The sequence below is a fragment of the Tiliqua scincoides genome, chromosome 1 (genome assembly GCF_035046505.1).
Source record: "Tiliqua scincoides isolate rTilSci1 chromosome 1, rTilSci1.hap2, whole genome shotgun sequence".
In the NCBI taxonomy this organism is placed as follows: domain Eukaryota; kingdom Metazoa; phylum Chordata; class Lepidosauria; order Squamata; family Scincidae; genus Tiliqua; species Tiliqua scincoides.
Window position 1 is genome coordinate 131,025,018 of NC_089821.1, and position 25,757 is coordinate 131,050,774.

Consider the following 25,757-nt stretch of genomic DNA (forward strand, 5'->3'; position numbering starts at 1 on the left):
AAGATAAATCAATTCAGCTTGTAGGAGTTTTTTTTAGATGTTTATTATTCAAGCATATGGAAGGAGAGCACCACAAAGTAATGAATTGCCCTTCCCCAGTTCATTTATAAACTAGTTTCTGCTATAACAAATACTTTGCTAACACTACAGGCACAATCCTACCCTGCGCTGGAATAGGACCCTGGAACAGCACAGGATAGGGGCCCAAGGTGGCTCAGCCAAAGGCAAGGGAAAACTTTTCCCTTTCCCTCCGGGTAAGGCGCCTTTGCCCCAATGAGTCTCCTCGGACTTGCACCACCTCCAAACTCCCCGGGAATGAGGGTTGGGATCCAGCATAAGTGCTGGATCCCAGCCCCGCCTCCCACTCCCCCCAGGGCTGCCCTCCCCTGTCCAGGAACGCCTTCCTCCCACCTCCTCTCCGCCCACCCCAGAGGTTTGCGTCAGCCCAGCCAGGCCGATGCAAGCCTCGCGGAGGAAGCCAGCACGGAGGCCTGTGTCAGCCTCTGCAGGCCGGCCCACCTCTGAGCTTCCTCCCGAGGAGCCTCCTCCCGAGGAGGCACAAATGTGCCTTATGGCACATTTGTGACCCTCCTGGGCCGGCACAAGTCCCATGGGTGCCTCAGGATTGCGTCCTATGTGTCTAGGACAATTCTAGCCTTCCATTGGCTAAGCTCACATATCACACACTCATATTTTATTACATGAGCAGTCCAATCCAATCCAACTCTCCGCACAGTGGTGCAGCCATGCCAATGGGCTGTGTACTGTATCTCATGGGGGAGTTTCAGGCCCTTTAGGTCACCTCAGCGTAAGGAAATATAAGGGAAGTACACGTTTTTTGAATAGATTTTAAAAGTGATTACTTTCTGCTCTGTTGATGGTCTAACATTTAAGATTTAAAGAGTTGCATAGCTACAGGGCTACTCCAGTGCTAACATCACCAAGTGACTTGGTTTACTAACCTTTGAATGATGATGATGATGATAATAATAATAATAATAATAATAATAATAGTACACTACATAAAATTGCCCATGTGAAAAGCAATCTTGCCTTACATTAATAGTTTCTGAGACTTAATGATAGTCATTGCAAAGGGTACTCCTGAGCTGGATTTCCAGTCTTTTAAATTTGAAAGTGTAGTCTGACAGGATGATTGGAATGTATGGAATAAATGTAGTTTCACCTTCTGTACATCCTGTGAAAACTATAGCATCAATGACATTGCCCCTGAGGACCTTGATTTGAAGGCTTGAGCTATTACAAAGTGTCAACAGATTCCAGTTCTGTAACAACATTACAGGTGCATCAAACCTTAAAGCAGGGCCTCCAAGAGGAATTTTATCAGGGGGTACAACATTTCTTTTGGGCCCCTTTGCAAAGGGGGGGGGATGAAACAGAGCAGGGGAGGGTGGTTATGGGTGAGCAGAATAGGGGCAGAGAGGGGCAAGGCAGGGTGAGGAGAGGGTAGAGACAGCTGGAAAAGTCTTTGGAGCCCAGGTCTACCCACCCATGTGGCATTAGTAGTGTCCCCAGCATCCCCAGTCATGGTAAAGCAAGGCCGTGGGCCGGCATTCCAGGGAGATTCAGTGTGCTGTAGAAATCAACAGAGTAGTTCACTGTCTGATCTTTGTTTATCAACTGATGGGGAAGTTTTACCACCTTCTCGGTCAAACACAATCTGTTTCACAACATAGTTTTTATTAGTGATCCACAAGCAACAACCATGCCAAACTCCAGCTTTCTAGCTAAATGGGAAATAGGAGATACACTGATGTTCAGGGCAATGTGAACACTGCAAGGACAGTTTTACCACCTTCTACATAAAAAACAGTCTGTCTCACAACATTGTTTTCATTAGTCATCCATAAGCAACAAGCATGCCAAATTTCTGCTTTGCAGCTTAACAGGAAATAGGAGACAACATTGATGAGTCAGTGAGTAAGGGCTTTCACTTGTATAGAAAAATATTTTATTAATCATTGATTATATTATTATACTCTAGCCTGCTCTTCCTTCCAATTGCTAAGAGCAGTTTGCATGTGATTCCCATGTCCATCTTCCCACCAGGCAGCACACACGGCCATATGTTTAGCTTCAGGCATTAAAACTGTGCCATGTGCCTTCACACAATTCTGAGCCATTTATTGGGTGTACACCATACTGATAGTGATGCAAGGAGTAATAATCAGGTGAACTGGGTCACTGTGACTCCCACTTTGCAGTCAGTTGACTGAGGCTGAGGGTTTGTGGCCACATTACAAGGCAAGGAAACCATTGTTCTCCTCAACCCAAGTACAATACTCCATAAACACAAGATCCCAGCTCTCAGAAATGTCTACTTCCAATTTTATTGCCTTGTCAGTGACATGCACTCAGCTCCAATCAGCAGCTTTTGTTTGGATTCAACAGCAACTGAGGTAACAAGTGGATGTTTTTGCAGCAAAGCAGGGTGCAATTCAGGCTAAAAGGCACTGAACGCTCAAGTTATTATGCACAGAGTTCATGCAAGCTAGATAATGGACAACTCCAATTACATACCTTTTGTAAGGAGAAGACTGGCCTTTGCTTCATAGTGCTTTACTTTTTAACTGAATGTGCTTGGAGAAATGTGATTTGCTAATGATCTTACAGCCCAATCCTATCTAAATTCCCCAGCATCGACACAGCAGCAACAACATGGCTTCCACTGCATCCTGCGGGTGAATTCTGACCGCTGGAGGTCACCTCTGGGTAAGGGGACATTTCTTCTCTTGCCCTGAGGTAAGTCCCAGGAACCAGCAATATCACTGGCACAAGTCCACCTTGACCCCTGTAGGTGGAACAGGCCTGGGAAGAGGGTAGGATATGATGCATGCTGGCGCCACTTATCCTGCCCCCTCCGGGACTCAATCCGTTCAGCCCCTGTCTCCATTGCTGCTCTCCCTCCACCCTGTTCCAACCCTCCTTACCCTCTCCTATACAGTACTTGCCCCACTCCAGTGCTGGACTCACTTGTCTGGAGAGCATTGCTCTGGCTGCTGGTGCCAGTGGGAAGCCTCTGTCCTTCCAGCTGGCACTGTCTGTAGGCATGCTGTCACAAAGTTCTTTATGGCTCTTTTGCAACAGCATGCACCAGCAGAGGGTGTGCTCCACAGGCATAAGGTAAGCATAGGATTGGGTCACAAGAGACCATTCCAATAAATCCATAATTACCTGTAAATAAAATATGCTACTTCATCGAGTTGCCAGTTTGGCAGCTGAGGACTTGATAGTGCAGTAACTAAAAAAGCAGATCTAAAAGACCCAGAACTTTGAAGACTGAAAAGCTTTAATTTTATGGGAGGCGAAAGGCATATATACGTAGTTAAATCCACACCTTAGATATCAAAAAGGCCAATTTTAGTAAGCTCAGAGAAATCTTAAGAAGGATTCTATGAATAAACAAACTAATAAGAAAAGGAGCCCAAGTGGATAGAAGCTCTTTCTTTAGAAGGAGTTACTGCAGGCACAGTCAGAAACAATTCCAATGAGAGAGAAAAAGGGATAAACCTCCAGACACACCATAAAGCCATCTCACAGAGAAGTCGAGGGCAGGTTTTTGAGGCAAAAATCACAAAAAGTTCTGTGCCCCTTGGGTAAGTCAGGGGTAAACTTAGGGGGTTGTCTGACCCCCTAGGTTGTTTTGTCTGATTTTACCTGGGACAGATTCTGGAAAAAAAACCTAACTAAGAATTGTTACCTAAGAACTGTACGGTCTCTAATTTATTAAAAAATATAGTAAAAGATCATAAGATACATTTTTTTTCTTTAACTTTTTAAGTTCTGGTCTTCACAACCTTTTTGTAAACATTATCAGAGTAACAGCCCAATCCTGAGCTCCTGTGGCATGCAGCTTTGGTGACACCGAAAATGGCTGCCGCCAGATCCTGCGCACCACAGACTAACGCAGGTGGCACCTCAGGAGAAGGGAACTTTTGTCACCTTCTCCCAGGTAAGGGAAGCAATGGGCTACTCAGGTTACCGCCAACCAAAAGGTTGGCGGTAAGGTAAATGTCTTCATGAAGGGTGCTGAGCCCCACACAAATGGACAGGATCCAGTGGAGCAGAGCTCCACCAGATCCACTCCCTCCCACCCCCGTCATTCGGTTTCAAATGGAATACCTCAGGGCTCTGTCTTGGGCCCTATTCTTTTCAACATCTTCATCAATGTCTCCATAGAATCATAAAATCATAGAACTGGAAGGCCTTACAAGGTCATTTAGTCCAACTCCCTGCCTGTAGCAGGAAATGAAGATTTCTGGGTGACCTTGGGCTAGTCACTTTCTCTAAACCTCATGTACCTCACAGGGTTGTTGTGAGGATGGGCAGCCAAATTTTAGGCCACGAGGAACCGTGGCACCAAAATGGCGATTGCTGTATCCTGCAGGTGCCAGGAAGCTTCTGGAGGTCCCCTCAGGGGAAGGGGACATTCAATCCCTTCCCCCAAGTAAGAGTGCAGGCCCCACAATGGGGCTTCTCAAGTCTGCGCTGGCTGTTTTGTTTTTCAGCCTGACACAGAGGATTGGATCTGGCAGAGGAGGCCTCATCCAGTCCCACCCCCTCCAAGGACAGTTCCTCCCCCCGCATGCACTCTCCCCATCTTCCCCTGCTCCAAAATGCCTCCTTCCCACCCCAAAAGTCTTCACTGCTGCCTGGAGGTCTTTCTTACTTGAGTCGCAAGTTAAGTTGTGAGTGCCCCCCTGACTAGACTCATTCGTGAGTCATAAAGCACAGCTGTCACGGCTCATGCTGAACCTGTTATAGACTCATTTTGAGTTGAGTTTGAGTCTTTATGAGAAATGACTCGAGGTGCAAGTCGGGTGCGGCTCTGCAGAAAACACAGAGATGCTAGGGTGTATGTGGGTATTGGAGTTCTCGTTTAACACTGCCTTGATGTTCCCATTCCAGCTGTAGTCAGCGATGTGCTGAAGTCCTTTACTTCAACTGAGGCATGGTGACCTTTGACCCTAGAGCCACTGGATAGCCCAGTAATACTATAGCTTACACAGAATAGTAAAAGCTGCTTGAAAGAATCATTTTGAAAGTTGTTTGTTAGTTTCACAGAAGTTTCACAGCAGCTGGGATTTTGGGGCCTCAAAGGCTGTGTTAATACACTTTGGAATTTGGAAAAGATAGTGTAACTAAGGCAACGAAGAAGATAGGCTTCATCCTGGCAGAAGCACATGTCTTGCCAAGGACAACACAATGTTAGGAAGACACATATATGGAGACATAGTATTTAGAAAAGCCTTAAAAACAGACAAAAACATTTAACATTGCAGGAAGGCTTATCAGTTGGGAATGTTTCTTGGCAGACTAACAAAGCATCTAGCTAGCTAGCCACAGACACCTGCAAGAGAAGACAGTACACATTTTAATTAGATAAGCAAGAGCATCCTTGAGTATCAGGAAACTTCTGCTTTTGGAGTCTCTTTGTTTGAATTGCAACTGAAATGGAGGCAAACCATAGGCAACCCAAAGTTACTTGAAAAGTTTAAGAGAGCAAAGAAGCTGACTGAAGCCTTAGCTCAAAGAGATTACACTTTAGCAGGTACTAGGCAACCACTGAAGAGGGGTCACTTCTTAGCAAGGTTATACACCACTATATCCCTTAATATCAATGTACTCAAGGTAACTGGTCACAATAGTCATATAGAATTAAGACATAGAATGTTAGTGAAACTGTTAAAGGAAATTTAAAGGACTTTGCTTCACAGAGGTTTGCAGAAGGCCCCACAGTGTTTGACTAAAACCAGGAGGAGAAATGCAGAAGAGATAAGATAGGTGGCTCAAGCAAGGCCATCCTAATTAGGAAGAGTCTGAAGGGGATATATGCCAATAAATGGGTCAGACGTTCTGCCAAAATGAGGTCTTCACACCTGTGTTTAAGTGTTTTTGTGATCTCTTTAATAAGGATGTTGCAGTGAACCCTACTGGTTTCTGAAAACTTTTAAGGTGAAACCCCACCCGTATGTACATCAGAGCCAAACAACGGTTTTGCTCACTTGTTGCCCACCTATTTTCTATCTTTTATGTAAATGATTTATCTATATCCTATTAGGAATTAGCCCCATTTATGATGTCAAATTTTCAGCGGGTTTTCAGACAAAGGGCCAAGAGTCGTATAAGAGTTCTGGACACAGTCAAACCGGGGCCCATGCTTGGGATATGAGTCCCATGGACCAACTGTATACAATTCAATAAAAGCCTGTGAACCTTCATCCCTGTATACCGAGTCTTTCTGAGTTGCTTATCTGCCGGGCAACACAACCACCATTTTCATTTCATTTATGTAAATAAAGCTGTGCTGTTATTCGAGTGAGTGTAGCAGTGTCAAAAAATGATCAGTTCCTTACAAACCCCAGCAACGACATTCCTGTTCACATCACAACTCCTGATTTTGCCTTCAGAAGGAGCACTAAAACTCTTACTTCTCCTGCAGCAGAAGGATAAAGGATAGAGCTTTATCCAGAGAAAACAAGAAGATATCTCCCTATCTGACAGCTTAATTTGAATGATAAGACGTGAGTAAAGAAGCTGAGGGAGTTAAGTGAAAGGGGAGGATTAGAAGAGTTGTAGATTTCGTTATAAGAATGGAGAAGATTTCCTTCCTTTCATAGTTATTGGCTGCTTCCACGGATGATGACCCTTTCAGAAGGAAAATACAATTAAACTAAGGACTAGGAGAGATAAAATGTGTTTGGTGGATGTGAAAGCTGACCAGACCTACAAAAGTTTAAATTAAAGAGAAGAATATTATATAAGATTTCTCTTTCCCTCATTGTTTGTGAGAAAAAGAATTCTAATATTGATAGAAGCTGATGGATTCAGATTTTTTCTCCTATTCTCTTCTCCGTTTCTGAGGTGGACTTTTGAAGAAATAAGTTATTATCTATTACTAAAAAGTTAAAGAGGAAGCCATGTTGCCATCTGATTGTATAATTAATAACAGCTGGAGAAAGGAGAAGTTAAGAAGGGGCTAGAGACTTTATTAGCAGCTGAGGAGATATTGGAGTGACTGTGGAACCATCTGTGGGAAATTTACAAAACATACAAATTGGTAAACCAACTTTCTAAATATCAAAAATAATTGATGTTAAGAGGGAGGAAAAAAGAAAAAGTTAGTTGGATAAGAGCATCTAAAACCCCAAGTAATCATTTCTAAGGAATTCTTTCTAATTAGACGATTACAGATCAGAATTCTATGGAAAAATTTTGAGAGATTTAGGAAAATTTAAAAAAGGTTATGTGATTATGGCAGGAGATTATAACAATGTGATGAATGAGAATAAAGATAAAACTAAAATAACAGCAGAAGAAAGAAAAAATAAAGAAACAGTGTGGAAAAAGGTGATTAAAAATATGGATCTTAAGGATGTGTGGAGGGAAATAAAGGGGAACTAAAGGGGAACTGGGCAGGAGGTCTGGTCTAGAGGGTAGAGCCTCCGTCTGCCTGAAGATAACATCCACAAGGTCGCCAGTTCGAGGCCACCGGCACCGTGCGACCTTGAAGCAGCTGGGAAGCTAAGCCGAGCTATTTCCATCTGCTCTGAGCGTGGAAGGATGGAGGCCAGAATGTGAAGCCAGATCGGAATGAAACACCTTGAATGTAGTGGTTCTTGAAAGAAAGAACCTTCTTTCAAATTGTAAAAATCCCTATTTAATAAGGGATTTAAATAAAAGCCTGCCTATGTAAACCGCCTTGAATAAAGTCTTGAATAAAGACCAAGAAAGGCGGTATATAAATACCTGTTGTTGTTGTTGTTGTTGTTGTTGTTGTTGTTGTTGTTGTTGTTGTTGTTGTTGTTGTTGTTGTTATTATTATTATTATTAAAGAAGGTTCACTTATTCAGCGGTACATAAATCCTATTAAAGAATAGATTATATATTTGTCTCGAGTTTTTATCAAAAATTATAAATGTGGAAATAGATATAATAAAATTTCAGACCATGCAAAGCTTAAAATGGAATTTAGAATTAAAAAGATTATAGAAGTTTAAAGAGATGGAGAACTGATGATAAGTTACTTAGGAATTGAGAAATAATTGAAAGAATTCAGAAAAATTTAGGGGAAATATGGCAAATTAATGAAAGAGTTAATAAAGAAAGTTTGGTCTGGGATACAATGAAAGCTGTTACGAGAGGATTATGTATTAAAGAAACATAACTTACATAAACAGCAGGAAAAATGGAGAAAGGAGTTGGAAGATCATATTAAGGAATTGGAAAAAGAATTTTTAAGGTCTGGCAATATGAAAATTAAAAAAGAGATACAAGCCTTAAGGAAGGAATTAGAAATTTATGAGACAGAAAATATCCAAAGAAATTTATTATACTTAAAAAGAGATTTTTTGAATATAGTAACAGGAATTCTAGAATGTTAGCAAGGTATAGACAAGTAAAAAAATGCTAAGAGTAATATAGGAATAATTATTGATGGAAAAGGAAATCGACATAGCGTAATGAGAGACAAAATTAAAGCATTTCAAAAAATTTTTGCAAAACTGTATGCAACTGTTACCCTGCACATGCCCGATCTCATCTGATCTCGGAAGCTAAGCAGGGTCAGGCCTGGTTAGTACTTGGATGGGAGACTGCTTGGGAATACCAGGTGCTGTAGGCTTATACCATAGTCTTTCGAGACTGAAGGTTGCCAACCATGCAAGTAATAATATATCAATAGAAAAGGTTAAAAATATATAAGAGAAAATGTAGATATGAAATTACATGAAATAGATAGAGAGGAAATGGAACAAGAGATAAAAGAAGAGAAGATGTAATAAAAAAATTAAAAATAGGAAAAACTCCTGAGACAGATGGTTTAACAGCGAAGTACTATAAAGGCTTTTAAAAAATTTTTACTTCCTAAAATGAAGTGTTTATTTAATAAAATATTGCATGGAGGAGTAAATCCAGATTCATGGAGACAAGCAATGATTGTGTTAATTTTAACTGGGAGTTTAATCTGTAAACTGTCTTTGCTAAGATGGGCATTCTTCTGCCAAATAACACCCATCTGCTCATTGTTATCTGTTTTAGTTTCAAACAGAGAGCCTTCAAAGGCAGAAGTTTCCCTAGTATTTCTATTTCTTCCTCTTATCTTCTCCTCCTCCTTACTTTCAAATGGAATAGACTTGCCTAAAATATGTGTTGTTCTTCTAAAATTGCTAGTAGCAACCTTGACATTTAACAGAGCTGCCAATTCAGCAGAGCAGTTTTTAATTTTTAAGCTTTCCCCTAAATGAAAATAGTGTGGCTTTTAAGCTTTTAAGCATTTGCCCTAATGGCATATTACCCTGGTCATTCTGTCACCTTCTATCAGTTTCATACTTTGCAGTTGGAAAGTTGGATAAAAGAAATAGAAAAAGAAGTTGGAAATGGTAGAAAGTTGACTAAATTTGAAGAGATAATAGACCAGGAAGAGAAGGAAGGTAATAAAGCAGGATTTAAGGGTATGGTTAGTAAAATATATAAGATTTTAACAGAAAAGAAGGAACAATATCAAAGTCTTAAAGGAGTTTGGCAAAAGGATTTAGAAGAGGAAATAAATATTGAAGAATGGAAAAATACATGGAATAAAAGAATTGGAAAAATGATGTCTATTAGAATAAAAGAAAATTATTTTAAAGTAATTTGGAGATGGTATGTAACGCATGTTAAATTAAATTTAATGAAACCAGTTATCCCAGCTCAATGCTGGAGATGCAAACAATATGTTGGTACTTATCTGCATATGTGGTGGGGCTGTAAAGAGGTGAAGAAAATATGGATAGAAGTGTTTAAGGAAATTAGTGAAGTTGTTGGACAGGAGGTGAAAGCAAATCCTAGAATTGCATTATTAAATTGTTTTGGAGAAACATGTTTGAGTTGGTGGGGAAAAGAATTGGTAATAATTATGGTGGCGGTAACAAGAATGTTGATAGCAAAAAATTGGAAAGTTATGTTTAAGTTTAGGTGGGAAGTTTGGTATGGGGAAATATGGGATATAGCAGCTAATGATAAATTAACAAATGAGATAAAACTGAAGAAAGGGATTTTGAAAATAAATTATTTTAAGGATATTTGGGATGCATTTGTTAGATATGTTTTTTAAAAAGAAGGGAAATACCCAAAAATGTATTCATTTATTTTTTTTTTTGGACGGAAAGGGGATATATAAATTTGGATGAATAATAGGAGTAAAAGAAAGAAAAGGATATATGAAGTAATTATTATTGAGTGATATCCTGAAGGTGGGAGGAGCACAATTGTTAATATCTGTGTGTGTTGTAGTTTTGTTTTGTTTTAAAAAAGAAGGAGCACTAAGCAGAAGCCATGAACCAACAGGGAGGCATCCAAGCTCTGCAAAGTGGGAGGAGATGGACAACATGAGGGGACTGAAGTGGCAGGTGGGAGAGAGGGTCACCTGCAGGGTCAACTGCAACAGCAGATGTTATGTCCCCCAATCCTTTGCAGCTCTACTCAGAAGTCTCACTGCAGTCAGTCATTGAGGCTTCCTCTCAGGTAACTGTGGAGAAGGATACTAAGATTGTATATTCATTGCAGCCAATGGCACAAGAACACCAGGGTGAAGAATTGGCTGGAAGCACACAAGCAACCTGGGGATCAGACATGACAGTGGACCCCAGCTCAATGAGGTAGTAGCGAGCTGGCTAATCCTTCGTACAATGAATCGTCTGTTCCTTTCTGAATGGACAAGAGAGCCTGCTCCCTCCCCCATGTCCTGGCTGCTCCTGCCTTCTGGTTCTTCCCCCCAGCCTTGTTAAGCCTTCCTCCTCTCCTCCACCCCCCTACGAGCCACTGCCATGAGTTGCGAGTCAGGGTTCAAGTCAATGACACACATGACTTGAGTTCCCACAAGTTGCAGAAAACACTTGTTTTTGCAACTGAGGTCAAATCTTTATGAGTCAAGTTCCCATCCCTGTATTCCATTATGTCAAGGTCTTCCTGAAGGCTTCTACTGTCTTCTATGGTGTTTGCTACTCCTCCCAGCTTGGTGTCATCTGCAAATTTGATGAAACCTCTTTGTATCCCTTCATCCAAGTCATTGATAAATATGCTATAGAGAACCAGGCCCAAGACAGAGCCCTGGGCACTCGAAATAACCCTCCGCATTGATGTCAAGCCATTGATGAAGCCCAGTGATTGGCCCATCACTGTGATTGGCACCAGGATGAGGTCTCTTGTTATCTGGTGTGCTCCTTGGGGCATTTGGTGGGCTGCTGTGAGATACAGGAAGCTGGACTAGATGGGCCTATGGCCTGATCCAGTGGGGCTGTTCTTATGTTCTTATGTTCCATGCCATTCTCCCTCTGATTGGTCCACATGCTACAGCCACCCAGCCAAATGTGCCTGTGTTTCGGTGCTAAATTTTCCATGAGGTGTTTTTTCTGGTCTCCTGTTGTAGCTGAGTTGTTAGAGAACAGCTCTGCGCTGTTTTGGCCCATGTGGGTTCTAAGACCTGCCTGCACCTCTTATTTTTTACTGCCATGGATGTTTCTGGCCTGTCATGCGAGAGTACGACAGGTTACAACAAGCCCCTTGGTTAGGATTGAACCAGCTTCCAGCTTGCATCTCTGTGTATTGGGCTACCAGTGCCCTGCATTTCCTGCATATTGTTGAGTGTCCTCTTGTGACCTATCCTGGTCCCTCTCCATGCAAAAGACTCCTTCCAGCTGGTGAACTTCCCAGCAAGGATTCAAACCCTTGCGGTTTTTTAATAAGTTGGTTGCTGCTGCTCTTATGTTTTATTGTATTAATGGTTTATTGCTGTTTATGATGTTCTTAATTGTTATGGGTTTTCATATATGATTTGCATTTTAATTGTGATTTTATGCTTTTGTATTTTTACATTCATTTTTTGTAAGCTGCCTTGGGTCCCTTCAAGGAAAAAAGAGGGGTAAAACTACTGTAAATAGATAAATAGTAAAATAAATATAGAAGCACGTGAGTTTATGTGAAATAAACTCACAAGTCTCTTCATTCATTTTATTATTTGTTCTTTGGCTCATGATTTATTTATAAATGTATTATTTCTTTACATGGCTTCCTTCTTTCAAGGAATCTAGCTTCTATCCATTTGTCTGTTGTAGCAAAAAAGATTTTTCTTGGAAGTGTGTGTTTGTGTGAGTAATATAAGGGGACGAATCCTAGGCAAGGAGGTTCCTAGCAACTTTCTACTTTTGCTTCCTTGCTGTTTGCTGTAGTTCCTGTAGGTGGTAAAGATGCTGTGGCATCATTTGTTGTGTGTGTGTGTGTGAAAGAGAGAGAGAGTGCATGCATGTGTTACCTATTACTGGGGATGCTGGGGGGGCATCGTCCCATCAATGGCCACTCATTTGACTTATACCTGCTCCCCTTCCCTGCTTAGTTCACCATGGTGGCACTTCTCAGGCCATTGGCATTGGTGCTGATGTTGGCATTGACTCATTGCACATTAGCTTGATGTTGGGCTGACACCAGGTCATGATCAGGCCGCCCCTCCATGATTGGTTGGTTTTGTCAGGGTTTCAGTGGATGCTGGCAGTGTTACTGGGAGGGCTATACCACTATAGAGTTGCCTGGACCTTTGTTTCACCCTCCCTTTTATGCTGGTGAGGCTTAGGAAATGGCAGGTGTCATGCTGATGTTTTGTAGACATAGAAGAGTGACCGCTGCAACTTTGGTATAGGATTGCACTGTTAAATAGGTGGCCAGTGCCTGTGAGTTGAGATGAAATGCCCAAAGTAATCAATGTAAAACATTGATTTCTCTCCCTAGGATATTCAGTCCAATAAGCTATAGCAGTGGTTATCCAACATTTAGCACCGGAACCCACTTTTTAGAATTAGAATCTGTCAGGACCCATCGGAAGTGATATCATGGCTGGAAGTGACATCATCAAGCAAGATTTTTTTTTTAACAATCCTAGGCTTCAATCCTACCCACACTTACCCAGGAGCAAGTCCCATTTACTGTCATTGTTAAAAACGTATGCAGAGTAGCCTGTTAAAAGTACAGTCTAAATACAGTCACATAGCATCAAGTGAAATATATTAAAAATAAAATATTGAAACGAATGGGGACCCACCTGAAAATGGCTCACGACCCACCTGGTGGTTTCTCAGTGTTGAGAAACACTGAGCTATAGGCTACCATCTTGTTAAAGTTGTAGACAGGTAGCCATGTTAGGGCCCCATCGTATCCAATTTTCCAGTGCCGGTGCAGCTGTGCCAATGGGGCATGCACTGTATCCTGTAGTGAGGAGGCACTCACAGAGACCTCCTCAAGGTATGGGAACATTTGTTCCCTTACCTCAGGGCTGCATTGTGGCTGCATTGGTGCTGGAAAGTTGAATAGGATTGGGCCTTAGTCTGCAGTAGCAGAAACAACAAAGAGGCTTGTGACATCTTTAAAACTAACAACTTTATTTCAGCCCAAACTACAGTATTGGCCCAGTTTTTGCTCCAACTAGCAGGCATTGGTTATCTCTTGACGTTTTCTTCACATTGGCAAATGTAAACTTGCTGTTCCAACAATTTCAGTAAGGGGGCTTTTCTGTCATTCAGCATTATCAGACTGTGCTAAACTAATGATTAACAAAGAGTTAGTAAAACAGTGCAGCAGAGCTTGTTTCATTTTTCTGCAGTTAAACGAGAAACGCAAAGGACAACCTGGGGATGAGATTTTTTCCAAACACAAAGATGGGTTTCATTTTTCATCAGCCCGACCATTTGACTGTGTGGTTTCTTTTGTTGTTTGCCACTTTCAGCTTGGTTGAAAGCAAGAAGCTCTTGGTGATACCTCAAGATGGAAGTCACTGGCTCAGCATGCGTACAGCAGTGGAAAAGCTCAGTGAAAGAGGTCACGAGATTGTGGTGGTTGCACCAGAAATGAATTTGCTCTTAAAAGAATCAAAACATTATCAGCGGAAAACGTATCCAGTGCCATACATGCAAGAGGATCTTGATGCCAGTTTTCGAAAGTTTGCTGCAAATCTGTTCCAGAAGGTCTCTTTTCCTTACACAATTTTTAAAGAATACGAGAACAACATGTATGTCATCAATATGTTTTTTGAGAATTGTGACAGCCTTCTGAAGAACAGGGAAATTATACAGTATCTGAAAGACAGTCAATTTGATGCACTATTCACGGATCCAGCTTTGCCATGTGGAGTCATCCTAGCGGAATATCTCTCCATCCCCTCTGTGTACTTCTTCCGTGGATTTCCATGCAGTTTAGAGAATGCCATTTGTAAAACTCCAAACCCTACTTCCTACATCCCAAGGTGCTATACCAGGTACACAGACCGAATGTCTTTCATGGAACGTGTAGTTAATCTACTTGTGAATTCACTAGAGACATCACTTTTCCAGCTTCTCTATACCAAGTACCAAGATATCGCTTCAGTGTTTCTACAGAGACAAGTCCATTTGCCAACACTTTACAGAAATGGTTCAATCTGGCTTCTGCGCTATGACTTTGTGTTTGAGTACCCCAGGCCTCTCATGCCCAACATGGTCTTCATAGGAGGCATAAACTGTGAAGAAGGGAAAGCCCTGACACAGGTATGTCCATTATTCTTATGGAAAATTATATAAGGAATAAATCTGCATTTAAATAGGAAAGGGTGTGTGAGTGTGTGTGTAAGGTAGCGTTTTTCAAACTCTTTTGGAGAGTTTGCACCACTGTAAGTTGTTGCAGGGATGGGGGGGGAGGCAGCAGGGGTGGGGAGAAGGCAGCATCGCGATCCCCAGGATCGTGCCGCTCAGGGGGCTGCAAGGGCTTGGCTGCACTTACCAGAGCCCCTGCAGCCTCCAGGGGGTGCGGGGAGCCCTGCATGACCTTCTGCAGGACTCCTCGAAGCTTAAGAAGTAAAAGTGGAGCGACCATGCTCCACTTCTGGTTTTGCGGAGGCGGGGCGTGATTGCTTCTAAAGCTTCAGGGAGCCCTGCAGCACATGTTCCCTTGGCACAGCTATACCAGTGCTGGAAAGTTGCTTAGGATTGGGCCTAAGCTGTTCTGGGTTGTCTGGGGATTGCTCCACCTGATTTTCCAAGGAAGTGCATCAGCTGCTTGCTGTAACTTATTTGCAAGACACTTTGCAGATAAAATTGCTTGCATCTGCTGCAATCTGAACTTCACATTGATTGTGTCAATCATTGTTTGTGTTGGTTCTGTTATCTTGGATTCTTTTCCATTTGTACAACCTGAGAAAGTAGACAGGATCCTTTTGAGGCCATCCACCTGCCCGCTTAACCTCTGCCAGCATTGCTAAAGAGATTTACTCAGGGTGGGATTGATCAAGTGGATAGGGAGAGTGATGAATTCATTTCTGATGGAAGAAGTAGCTGGCTGTGGTTCATCCTTCTCAAAGAAGTCCTCCTTGGATTCCACCCTGCTGGAAAATTACCAGCAAACCTCAAACCTTCTGTTTCTGGGCAAGGTGATTGAGGAGCTGAGTCCATGTCCACTCCAGAGGGTACTAGATGAGATGGATTGTCTGGATCTCTTTTCAGTTTGACTAAGGTTGAGCTTTTGGAGGGCATCAACTTTTGTTGCTCTGGTGGGTGACCTATACTGGGGGGGGGGGGAGCTAGAATGGTCCTGCCATTTTTGGTCCTGCTAGGCTAAGGCAGCTTTTAGCATAATCAACCTTGTGTCTTTCTGGGATGGGTGGCTCGGCTTGGTTTGCCATAATTCCAGTTCTTCCTGACAACAGATCTCAGAACGTTTTATTGGGAACGCTTTTCAGAGCCTTGGTCTTTGACATGTGGAGTGCCACAGCATTCTGTCTTGTCTCCTATGTTGTTTAACATCTACATGAAATCACTGGGAGGGGTCACATGAGGGTTTGGAGCTGAATGTCATCAATATGCAGATGATACCGTTAGTGGGAGTGGTTTTTAAAGCACAGGTAACACAGGGGTAAAGGAGACTGAGTGTATTGGCCTATTGGTCTGTACTATTCAGTCCTGACAGCACCATCCTGTGCATTCCTATTCAGAAGTAAGTCCCATTGCGTTCAGTGGCATTTACTCCCAGGAAACTGTGTATAGGATTGCAGCTTGAGGCAGGAGTCAAAGTGCTTTAAGAACCTAAACAGAGGGTTGGAATTGGGATTCACTATACTAACACACTCACTCTTAAACCATACAGAGGACTCTTACCACTAACATGCACACACTATGGGACCCTAAGGAAAGCATTTAGAAGAAGGAGCAAGTGAGCAAGTGGTCAGCTATCAGGAGGGTGGGAGAAGGAGCTAAATTACTTACACCTGTGTCTTGGACGCCTGAGACTGATGATTGGCTCCTTCTTTCTGCAGGTAACCTGTTAAAGCCTCTGGCTTGCCAGAGGCGTGAGCCTTTGGCACAAGCCAAAGGATAAGAGCCAAAGGGCATGGCTCTTAGCACAGGGATTGTGCCCAGAGGATGGAAGATCCTTTCCTGGCTGGCCAGCTGAAACAGTGCTTGGATCATCCTCCCCTTCTGTTTTTAACTGCAGGGGAGAGAGGAGCAATACAAATCCTTCAGGCAGTACAGTTTTTTCCCCAGCCTGTGGGACATCCAGCTGGCTTGATTTTATCTGTTTTTTATAAGCAGCCCTGCTGGTTGTTCTGTTTGTATAGGCCAGTCTCAGAAGGTGGGCCTTGCCGGGAGTATGTGTTTCTTATTAGGAGGGAGCTCAGGGGTGGGGAGGGCTGCCACTATCAAGAGAGTGACGAACCAGGGGAGATATGGTGGTGGGGGTTGGACAGGCCATTTCAGGAGAAGGAGAATCCATCATAGGCAGATTATCTCTCCTTCTGGTCCTTCCCCCAGTTCTCGGATGCCTGGTGGTCTTGGCAGTGAGTCCCTGAATCTGAAGCCGCTGCTTCTGAACGCCAGGTCGGTGAATAATAAAGCCTATATCATCCAGGATTCAATCCTGGATGAGAAAGCCAACCTGGAAGGAAGGTACTGAGGAAGGTACTTCTGAAAGTCTTCTAGTCCATATTGAATTTAAAACTTATTCAAAATGTAAATACTCCTCTATGAGCAACCTGGAAGGCCACAATCCATCTCTTCCTCCTGATGCTAACTGCAGCGGCTAAAAATTTGGCCACCCTCCGCGTTACCTCTGGATTTGCATCTGATAGAAGAGAATGACTATAATCTTGACCTGGGCATTTGGTGAGCTCTTCTAACAGTGGGGAGATAAGGGATAACTGTATATCCTTATAAAAAACGCAATCCAGCAAAACATGACTGGTGGTTTCTGTTTGGTTTGCCCCACAAGGACGTAGTTGCTCCAATAATGGGACCTTCCGAAAGTGTCCTTCCACTACAGCTGAGGGCAAACTGTCACACCGCCCCAATGTAAACGCCCTTCTGTGGCTTGGGATTTCCAACTGGAAAAGGTAGGGAGCTGGGACAGCTGTATATCTGAGCTCCTCCTTGATACGAAACTTTCTGACATTATTAAGGTCTTCCTGGTGGTCTATTTCAAAAATCCGCTGCTTAATCCTAACTCCTGCCTGAGGTAGTCGCATAAACAAAAATGTCATGGAAAATCCCAGAGAGGACAGTTTTATTTCCAGCCCTTTAATCCACCTGGATTTATCTTGGAGGATTAGGGGAGCGATCCCTAATGGGTATAGGTGCAGTCTTAGCCAATAAGAACAAATGGCTATCCATACACGGGCCTCTATCCTAAGGCCTGATTCCAAAAGTAAAAAAAGTGTTCGAGACAGTACTGGATACACTAAAGGTGGCCCTAATAAAATTAGACTGGACACGCTCCATTATCGTGATGCTGGGAAAAGTTCCCAACTGCACTCCGTACAATAATTGGGATCACCTTTACCTCAAACAATTTAAGGGCTGCTGGCAGATACTGGGCTCCTTAACTTTGCATAAATTGGAGAACAGCAGAAGAGGTTTGCTGACCACTTAACACTACATATTTTCCATGCGCTTTCCTAGAACCATTTGTATGGAATTCCACCCCCAAATATTTAAAGTGGGACACCTGCTCTATTTTATGGCCATCGATCTTCCAGCACCGAATTTTTGGTTTCCTGGAGAAGGCCAAGATCTTAGTTTTACTATAATTTATCACCGGTTGATTTTCCTTGCAATACACATTCAGAGAGTTCAGAGCTCTTTTAAGGCCAATAGGTGTTCTAGAAAGAATAACTACATCATCTGCATAAAGTAAGATGGCAATTGGCCTACCAGCTAATTTAGGGGGATAGAAGTTGGGATTTTGTAGATGGTCAACCATTGAATTGATATAGAAATTAAAAAGAAGCGGGGCCAGAATACAGCCCTGCTTCACCCCCTTTTGAGTTGGTACCACTTTAGTGAGGTGACCTTGCAGACTGCATTTCACTAAGTGCAGTATCTCTATGCAGGGACTATATAAGAAAAAGCAGGCGCTGATCAATATTAGTAGCCTTCAACTTCTCCCATAGTTTAGTTCTTGAGATGGAGTCGAAAGCAACTTTTAAATCTATAAAAAGGCCGCATAGAGGGAGATCATTCTTGAGGACATATATTTCTCTACTAAATGTTGAAGTACCATGCACTGTTCGATTGTGGATTGACCCTCCCCGAAACCTGCCTGCTCCTCTGTTATTATGTTCTCTTGATTTAACCAATCCTTCAACTTCTCCTGCAAATGCTTCACATACAATTTGCTGATAATATTGAGTAAACTTATAGGCTTAAAATTGGAGGGGTCATTTTTCTTCCCCTTTTTGAAAATAGAGAGAATAATTGCCATCCCCCAGTCTATTGGTATGTGACCGGTTTTATCAATATAAGAAAACAGCGAAGCCAGTACTGGTGACCACCAATCTAGATTGTTTTTAATTAACTCGGGGGGAATAAGGTCTTCTCTGGGAGCCTTTCCATCCTTCAACTGAGCAACCAAACTATGTATCTGGAGGCCAAGGAGCAGTCTCCTCCAGATCACTTGGAGTCTCACTAGGGACAAAGTCTGGGTCATTATATAATTCATGGAAGTACTTCTCCCAGATACCAGGCTGTATATAGCAATCGGATAAAGTTAGATTATTGTAACATGCTCTCTGTGGGACTGCCCTTAAAGACGGTTCGGAAACTGCAGCTAGTGCAGAATGCGGCGGCCTGTGTAGGTTACTGGTGGTAGGTGGTTTGACTCTGTCGGACCGCTTCTCCAGCGGCTGCACTGGCTGCCCATTCGTTTCTGGGCCCAATTCAAGGCGCTGGTTTTGACCTTTAAAGCCCTATACTGCTCTGGGCCAGGGTATCTTAGAGACTGCCCATTTGAGGCTACCCATACAATCTGGCCCGTCCCCTTAGGTCATGGGAGAAGGCCTTTTAACAAGTACCACCACCCAGGGAGGTACGTGGTGCAGCGGCAAGAAATCCAGCCTTCTCAGTTGTGGCACCAACACTCTGGAACTCCCTTCCCCTTGATTTACGATCTGCTCCCTCTCTTGAAACTCTGGCGAGGCCTGAAGACATTTCTTTTCAGACAAGCCTTCTGAGTAACTGGTCTTTTTAACATCTTTTAACTTTTACAGGCTTGGCGCCTTTTTATAAACTGCTGCTGTTTTGCTCCTTTTTACATCTTTTTATCCGATTGCTGTTTCTAAAAATGCTCTTGTTATTAATGTGTTTTAGATCTTGTTTTAAATTCATGTTTTTCATAGTGTTTTTTAATGATTATTATAAGCCGCCTTGGGTCCCTTTGGGGAGAAAGGGGTACAAATGAAGTATAATAATAATAATAATAGAGAGGAGAGAAATAATAAAAAGGAGAGAGGAACTCTTTAAAACAGGAACATGCAGTGCAGGGATGGCAGGTGAGGCACAACTGCCCCATTGTACAATGGACAAGCACTGCAGCTGCCCTGCCTGCTTACACCCAATTAGGCTCTCCTTATACCTGCTTTCTCAGGTGTAAGGAGAGCCTCCTCAAGTGTAAGTGGGTGAGGTGGCTGCGGTGCTTTTCCATGGACTACGATGGGGCAGTTCTGCCTCACCTGATACCCCTGCACCGCACGCCCTTGCTTTAGAAGCAGAAGGGCAAAGTAAAGAGGAGGAAATTGTGGGGGAGAAGGGATGTGGGTATTAGCTGGGACTCCCAGAGGAGTCTAGGAATAGAAAGAGAAGATTTTGGGGTACAGGAAAAGAAGAGGGAAGAAAGTCCCCTCTTTAGTCCCCTCTAGAAAGGTTACTAAGGGAGGAAAGGAGTGGTACAGATGGTCATGAACATGGTGAAATGACTAAGGCTTGGTCTGATTCTTTGTGCCTGGATGAAGTGTGACAGGCAAGAGGTAAGCTTAAGAACAGACTGTCAAAGCACTTCATCAACTTGCAGTGGGGGGGGGGGGGCTAGTCTCTCCTGGTGAACAGGACCCCTACAGGATCTGTTGAATTGGACAAGGGTGTTTGAATGGAGGCTTGAGACTGATCTCAGGTCTCTGACAAACATTTCAAAAATTTGAAAACAAAAACTTTCTGTTGGGGCTATGCTGCGTGCACAACCCATTGAGGAAAATGTAGTGCAGCAGACAGCTGGCTCCAGGAGTGCTCCAAGAAAGTCCCAAGAAGAAATAACACAAACAAAGCAGATGTCTACCACCAAGCTATATTTACAAAATGTACAGTTAAGCAGTCCCTCTGGCAACAAAATGGCAAGCGTATTTACAGCACAGTTCTCCAACACTGTGACATAGACTCTCGCTCTTTCCAACTCCACACAATGACCCTCGAAGGTAGGCTGTGCCTGCCTCCCTTTTATATTTCTGTGCACCAATCTGAATTAGGGTGACCTCATCCCATTACCTCATCCATCAGCCTTCCAGGGTGCACCTATCCCACCTTTACATTGACTTGCATTGAGCTTGCACAGTCATTGTGACTCAGCACTTTTTCATGCATGTGATTGGTCAGGTCGGAGTCACATGGTATACAGTGAGTTACATACAGGTTCACGTACTTTTTTATGGGCCTACAAATACCGGCCCAAACATCAAGGCCTTGCCCTATTCAGATGGCAAATTTTTAGGCTTATTGGGTCAAATAATCCTGACACTTTCACACATGCACACATCACAACACACACACACAGAGATAGAGACAATCACTAAGTGTGCAGGCAGTCTGACTTCAAACAAGAGCAAGATAAAGTGGGGATTTGGTGGGTCCTTGATGAGGCTGTGCGTTCCAACGGGTGGCGTTCCTTTTCTGAGAAGCTTGAAAGCATTGATGTGCAGTGGCAAAGAGCAAAGAGTCGCAGTGGCAAGGGGCCAGCCACACAAATCTCCCTGGACAAAGAGCGGTTTCAAATATAAAAAGAGAGCTATGAAGTAAACCCTTAACATGCAATGCAGGCACTTTGAGAAAACAGCAGCCCAAGATGTTTGGCTGACCAACCCATGCTGGCTTCATCACCTTGGTAGCACTTGTGGAGAAAGGAAGGGAAAAGCAGGAAAGGAATGGGAGTTGCGAGGGTGTTACCATCTTGGTTGGGATGGTAGTTCTGGAATTGAGGATGGAATGCAGTGACTTGTTGCAGCACCAGTGGGCTAACAATCCTCACTTAGCAAGGCAAGGTACGGTTGGTGGAGTGAAGGATGAAGAAAATGAGGCTCTAAAGCCAAGTGTTCATATATAGTGTTCATAACTGCAGTTTCACTTAACCATAGTTCACAAATTTCCCTATTGTGCAGATGACTTATCTTTGATTTGCAGCCCTCCTTTCACTGTCTGTCTCTGTGTTGCCTGCAAACGGTAACAGGAAGCAGGAAGAGCTAACAGGAAGCGGGTTGGAACAATGCACTGTGTTGTTTTTAACTCTCCGCGCTGCTCCCTGTTAGCTCCTCCTGCTTTTTGTTACCATTTGCAGGAAGCAGTGAGACAGAGGAGACAGCGAAAGGAGGGCTGTAATCACACAAAGAAACGTCATTCGCTCAGTGGGGGGATTTGTGAACTGCTTCTTGTACGGTTTGCTACTATCTACGGTTATCTGCAGGGTTTGCTACTATCTACGGTATCTGCAGTACCAACAGGAATCTATCCCCTGCAGATACGAGGGGTCTGTAATTTTTTTGCCCTGTAGAATCATATGAATTTTTGGGTGGTGTGATTCAATCAGGAGGTCCCCTATTGTTAGCCAAGAACCTAGGATGGGTTCTGTCTTTGCCTTGCCACCTAGATGAGGGTATGGGAGTTAGTGGGATGGACTTTGGATTGTTGTTTGGATTGTTCCCTAAATTGAACTGAATTGTGAGTAGGTTATTTCAATGCCAGATGCACAGGAGTGACAACAGGATGCAGGTATCTTGTTGTCCTCTCTGATTCCCTGAGGCATCTAGTGGGCCAGTGTGAGAAAATGGAAGCTGGACTAGATTGGCCTGATCCAGCAGGGTTCTTGTTATGTTCTTATATTTTTATGTAAGGTTGATAAAGATTGTTGGAAGTCACACCGATTTTTAAAAAGGGAAGGAGGGGGGACCCGGGAAACTATAGGCCGGTCAGCCTATACCGAGTAAGGTGGTGGAATACCACATCAAAGATAGAATCTCAAAACACTTAGACCAGTGGTAATCAAACTGGGGCGTCGTGACGCCCCAGACAGTGGGTCCTGGCCTCTTCTCCCTTAAGGGGCGGGGGCAGTCAGGAGACAGGGGGAAGGTAGCAGTGCGATCCGCAGGATTGCACCGCTCAGGGGGGCTGCAGGGGCTTGGGTACACTTGCCCAAGCCTCCTGCAGCCTCCGGGGGGGGGTGGGGAGCCCTGCGCAGCGTTCAGCAGGGCTCCCCAGGTCAGGAAAAGTGAAAGCGGAGCAATCACACCCCACTCTACAAAACCAGAAGCAGAGCACGATCGCTCCGCTTTCCCTTCTGACGGAGCTGCAGGGACAGGGGTGCACCCTCCAGTCCCTGCAGCAGCTGTCCCTGTGTGCAGGGAGCCCTGTGCAAGCACTTGCAGGGCTCCCCAGGTCAGGGAAAGGGAGAGTGGGGCGATCGCGCTCTGCTTCCGCTTTTGCGAAGGCAGAGCAGATCACTCCACTCTCCCTTTCCCTGACCTGGGGCGCCCTGCAGGCGCTCGCGCAGGGCTCCCCGCACACAGGGATGGCTGCTGCAGGGTCTAGTGAGTGCATCCCAGTCCCTGCAGCCCCATGAGCAACGCGATCCTGGGGATTGCATCGCTGCCTTCCCCCTGCCCCTGCTGCCTCCCCCCACCCTCACAAAGACTTACTGTGGGTTTCAAACTCCCAGAGAGTTTGAAAACCGCAGACATAGACGAACAAGCCTTGCTGAGGGAGAATCAGCATGGCTTCTGTAAGGGTAAGTCTTGCCTCACGAACCTTTTAGAATTCTTTGAAAAGGTCTACAGGCATGTGGATGCGGGAGAACCCATGGACATTATATATCTGGACTTTCAGAAGGCGTTCGACACGGTCCCTCTCCAAAGGCTCCTGAAAAACTCCACAGTCAGGGAATTAGAGGACAGGTCCTCTCCTGGATTTAGAACTGGTTGAAGACCAGGAAACAGAGAGTGGGTGTCAATGGGCAATTTTCACAATGGAGAGAAGTGAAAAGCGGTTGCCCCAAGGATCTGTCCTGGGACTGGTGCTTTTCAACCTCTTCATAAATTACCTAGAGACAGGGTTGAGCAGTGAGGTAGCTAAGTTTGCAGACGACACCAAACTTTTCCAAGTGGTGAAGAACAGAAGTGATTGTGAGGAGCTCCAGAAGGATCTCTCCAAACTGGCAGAATGGGCAGCAAAATGGCAGATGCGCTTCAATGTCAGTAAGTGTAAAGTCATGCACATTGGGGCAAAAAAATCAAAACTTCACATAGAGGCTAATGGGTTCTGAGCTGTCTGTGACAGATCAAGATCTTGGGGTGGTGGTGGACAGGTCAATGAAAGTGTCGACCCAATGTGCGGTGGCAGTAAAGAAAGCCAATTCTATGCTTGGGATCATTAGAAAAGGTTGAGAACAAAATGGCTAATATTATAATGCCATTGTACAAATCGATGGTAAGGCCACACCTGGAGTATTACATCCAGTTCTGGTCGCCACATCTCAAAAAGGACATAGTTGAAATGGAAAAGGTGCAAAAGAGAGCGACTGAGGGCACAATCCTAACCCCTTATGTCAATCCTTTCCTACCCTGACATAAGGGTAATGCAGCTCTGAGGTAAGGGAACAAACATTCCCTTACTTTGAGGAAGCCTCCGTGAGTGACACCCAACTGCAGGATGCAGCACGTGGCCCATATGCCAGTGCTGGAAAGCACTGACATAACGGGTTAGGATGGCACCCTAAGATGATTACTGGGCTGGGGCTTATGAGGAAAGGCTACAGCGTTTGGGCCTCTTCAGCCTAGAAAAGAGACGCCTAAGGGGGGACATGATCTCTATCCACTTTATCCTTCCCATGCATCATTTTGTATGTCTATACATAAAGTGGATAGAGATGCTCTTTACACTCTCACATAACACCAGACCAGGGGAATCCACTAAAACTGAGTGTTGGGAGAATTAGGACAGACAAAAGAAAATATTTCTTTACTCAGCGTGTGGTTGGTCTGTGGAACTCCTTGCCACAGGATGTAGTGATGGCATCTGGCCTAGTTGCCTTCAAAAGGGGATTGGACAAGTTTCTGGAGAAAAAATCCATTACAAGCCATGATGTGTGTTTGCAACCTCCTGATTTTAGAAATGGGCTATATTAGATGCAAGGAAGGGCACCAGGATGCAGGTCCCTTGTTGTCTTGTGTGCTCCCTGGGGCATTTGGTGCGCTGCTGTGAGATACAGGAAGCTGGACTAGATGGGCCTATGGCCTGATATAGTGGGGTTGTTCTTAAGTTCTTGAAATATTTCCTTTGACTTCAAAAGTTTATCGAACCTAGCCACAGATTTTGGAAACATCAAGACTTGTCTACTGTAACGTCTTCTACCCTTGAAAACTTTCAGAAAGTTTCAGAATCAGCGCAGAATGCTGTGGTGATTGAGTGAGTGGTTGTGAAGGTTAAGCATTTGATTCTGTCCAACCTTTGCTCCTGTGGCTACACTGGTTGCCTGTTTGTTTCTGGGCACGATTCAAGGTTTTGACCTTAAATGCCTTTACAGTTTGGGATTGGGATATTCGAGGAACCACAGTTTTCCACGTGAACTGGTTCATCTGAGGTCATCTGAGGGAGCCCTATTATGTGTGCTGTCTCTGACTGAGGCCAAATGTGCAGCAACAAGGGATGGGGCCAACTCTGTGATAGGACCATGATTATGGAATTTCCTCCCATTTGAATTAAGATTGGTGATCTCCCTAACTGCTTTTTGATTAGGTCATTTTAACATGGTATGAGTCATTTTATTGTTCCAGACCGGGGGTGCTCAAAGATTTTGGCAGGAGGGTCACATCATCTCTCTGACACTATGTCAGGGCCGGGGGGGGGAAAGAATTAATTTACATTTCAAATTTGAATACATTTACATAAATGAATATATTAGAGACGGAAAATGAATGAATGAATTCAAACCAGTTTATGATTCCATTCACACTCATTGGGGGGGGGGGGGAGATATTCCAGCCAGTTTTATGATCTCATTCATACACACAAAACGAAGGGGGATGTTCCAGACTTTCACACACATACACCTGCCTGCTTGCCTGTCCCCTCGCCCTCCCTCCCGCCCTCCCTCCCTCCCTCCTTCACTTGGGCGGTATGTGCTCCTGCCTGGCCACCCACTTGCCCATCTGCTTGGCTGCC

At 43.9% G+C, this 25,757-nt stretch overlaps 1 protein-coding gene and 1 pseudogene across 1 annotated transcript; both read left to right on the plus strand.

The window, feature by feature from the left end:
- Nucleotides 1-8,527: 8,527 nt before the first annotated feature.
- On the plus strand, nt 8,528-8,644 carry LOC136637472 (5S ribosomal RNA; annotated as a pseudogene).
- A 660-nt stretch (nt 8,645-9,304) lies between these two features.
- LOC136645723 (UDP-glucuronosyltransferase 1-6-like) lies at nt 9,305-16,339 on the plus strand. The gene is made up of 4 exons (XM_066622114.1): nt 9,305-9,478; nt 10,477-10,658; nt 13,772-14,567; nt 16,328-16,339. The coding sequence occupies exons 1-4, from the start codon at nt 9,305-9,307 to the stop codon at nt 16,337-16,339; spliced, it is 1,164 nt and encodes a 387-aa protein (XP_066478211.1).
- The last annotated feature ends 9,418 nt before the right edge of the window (nt 16,340-25,757 follow it).

Excerpts from the sequence above, each read along its gene's own strand:
- LOC136645723 (XM_066622114.1), top strand. The coding sequence starts at position 9,305 with ATGGCATATTACCCTGGTCATTCTGTCACCTTCTATCAGTTTCATACT. Across the intron at positions 9,479-10,476 it reads AAGCAGGATTTAAGGGTATG|CTCTACTCAGAAGTCTCACT; the intron begins GTTAGTAAAATA and ends AATCCTTTGCAG. Across the intron at positions 10,659-13,771 it reads GTGGACCCCAGCTCAATGAG|CTTGGTTGAAAGCAAGAAGC; the intron begins GTAGTAGCGAGC and ends TGCCACTTTCAG.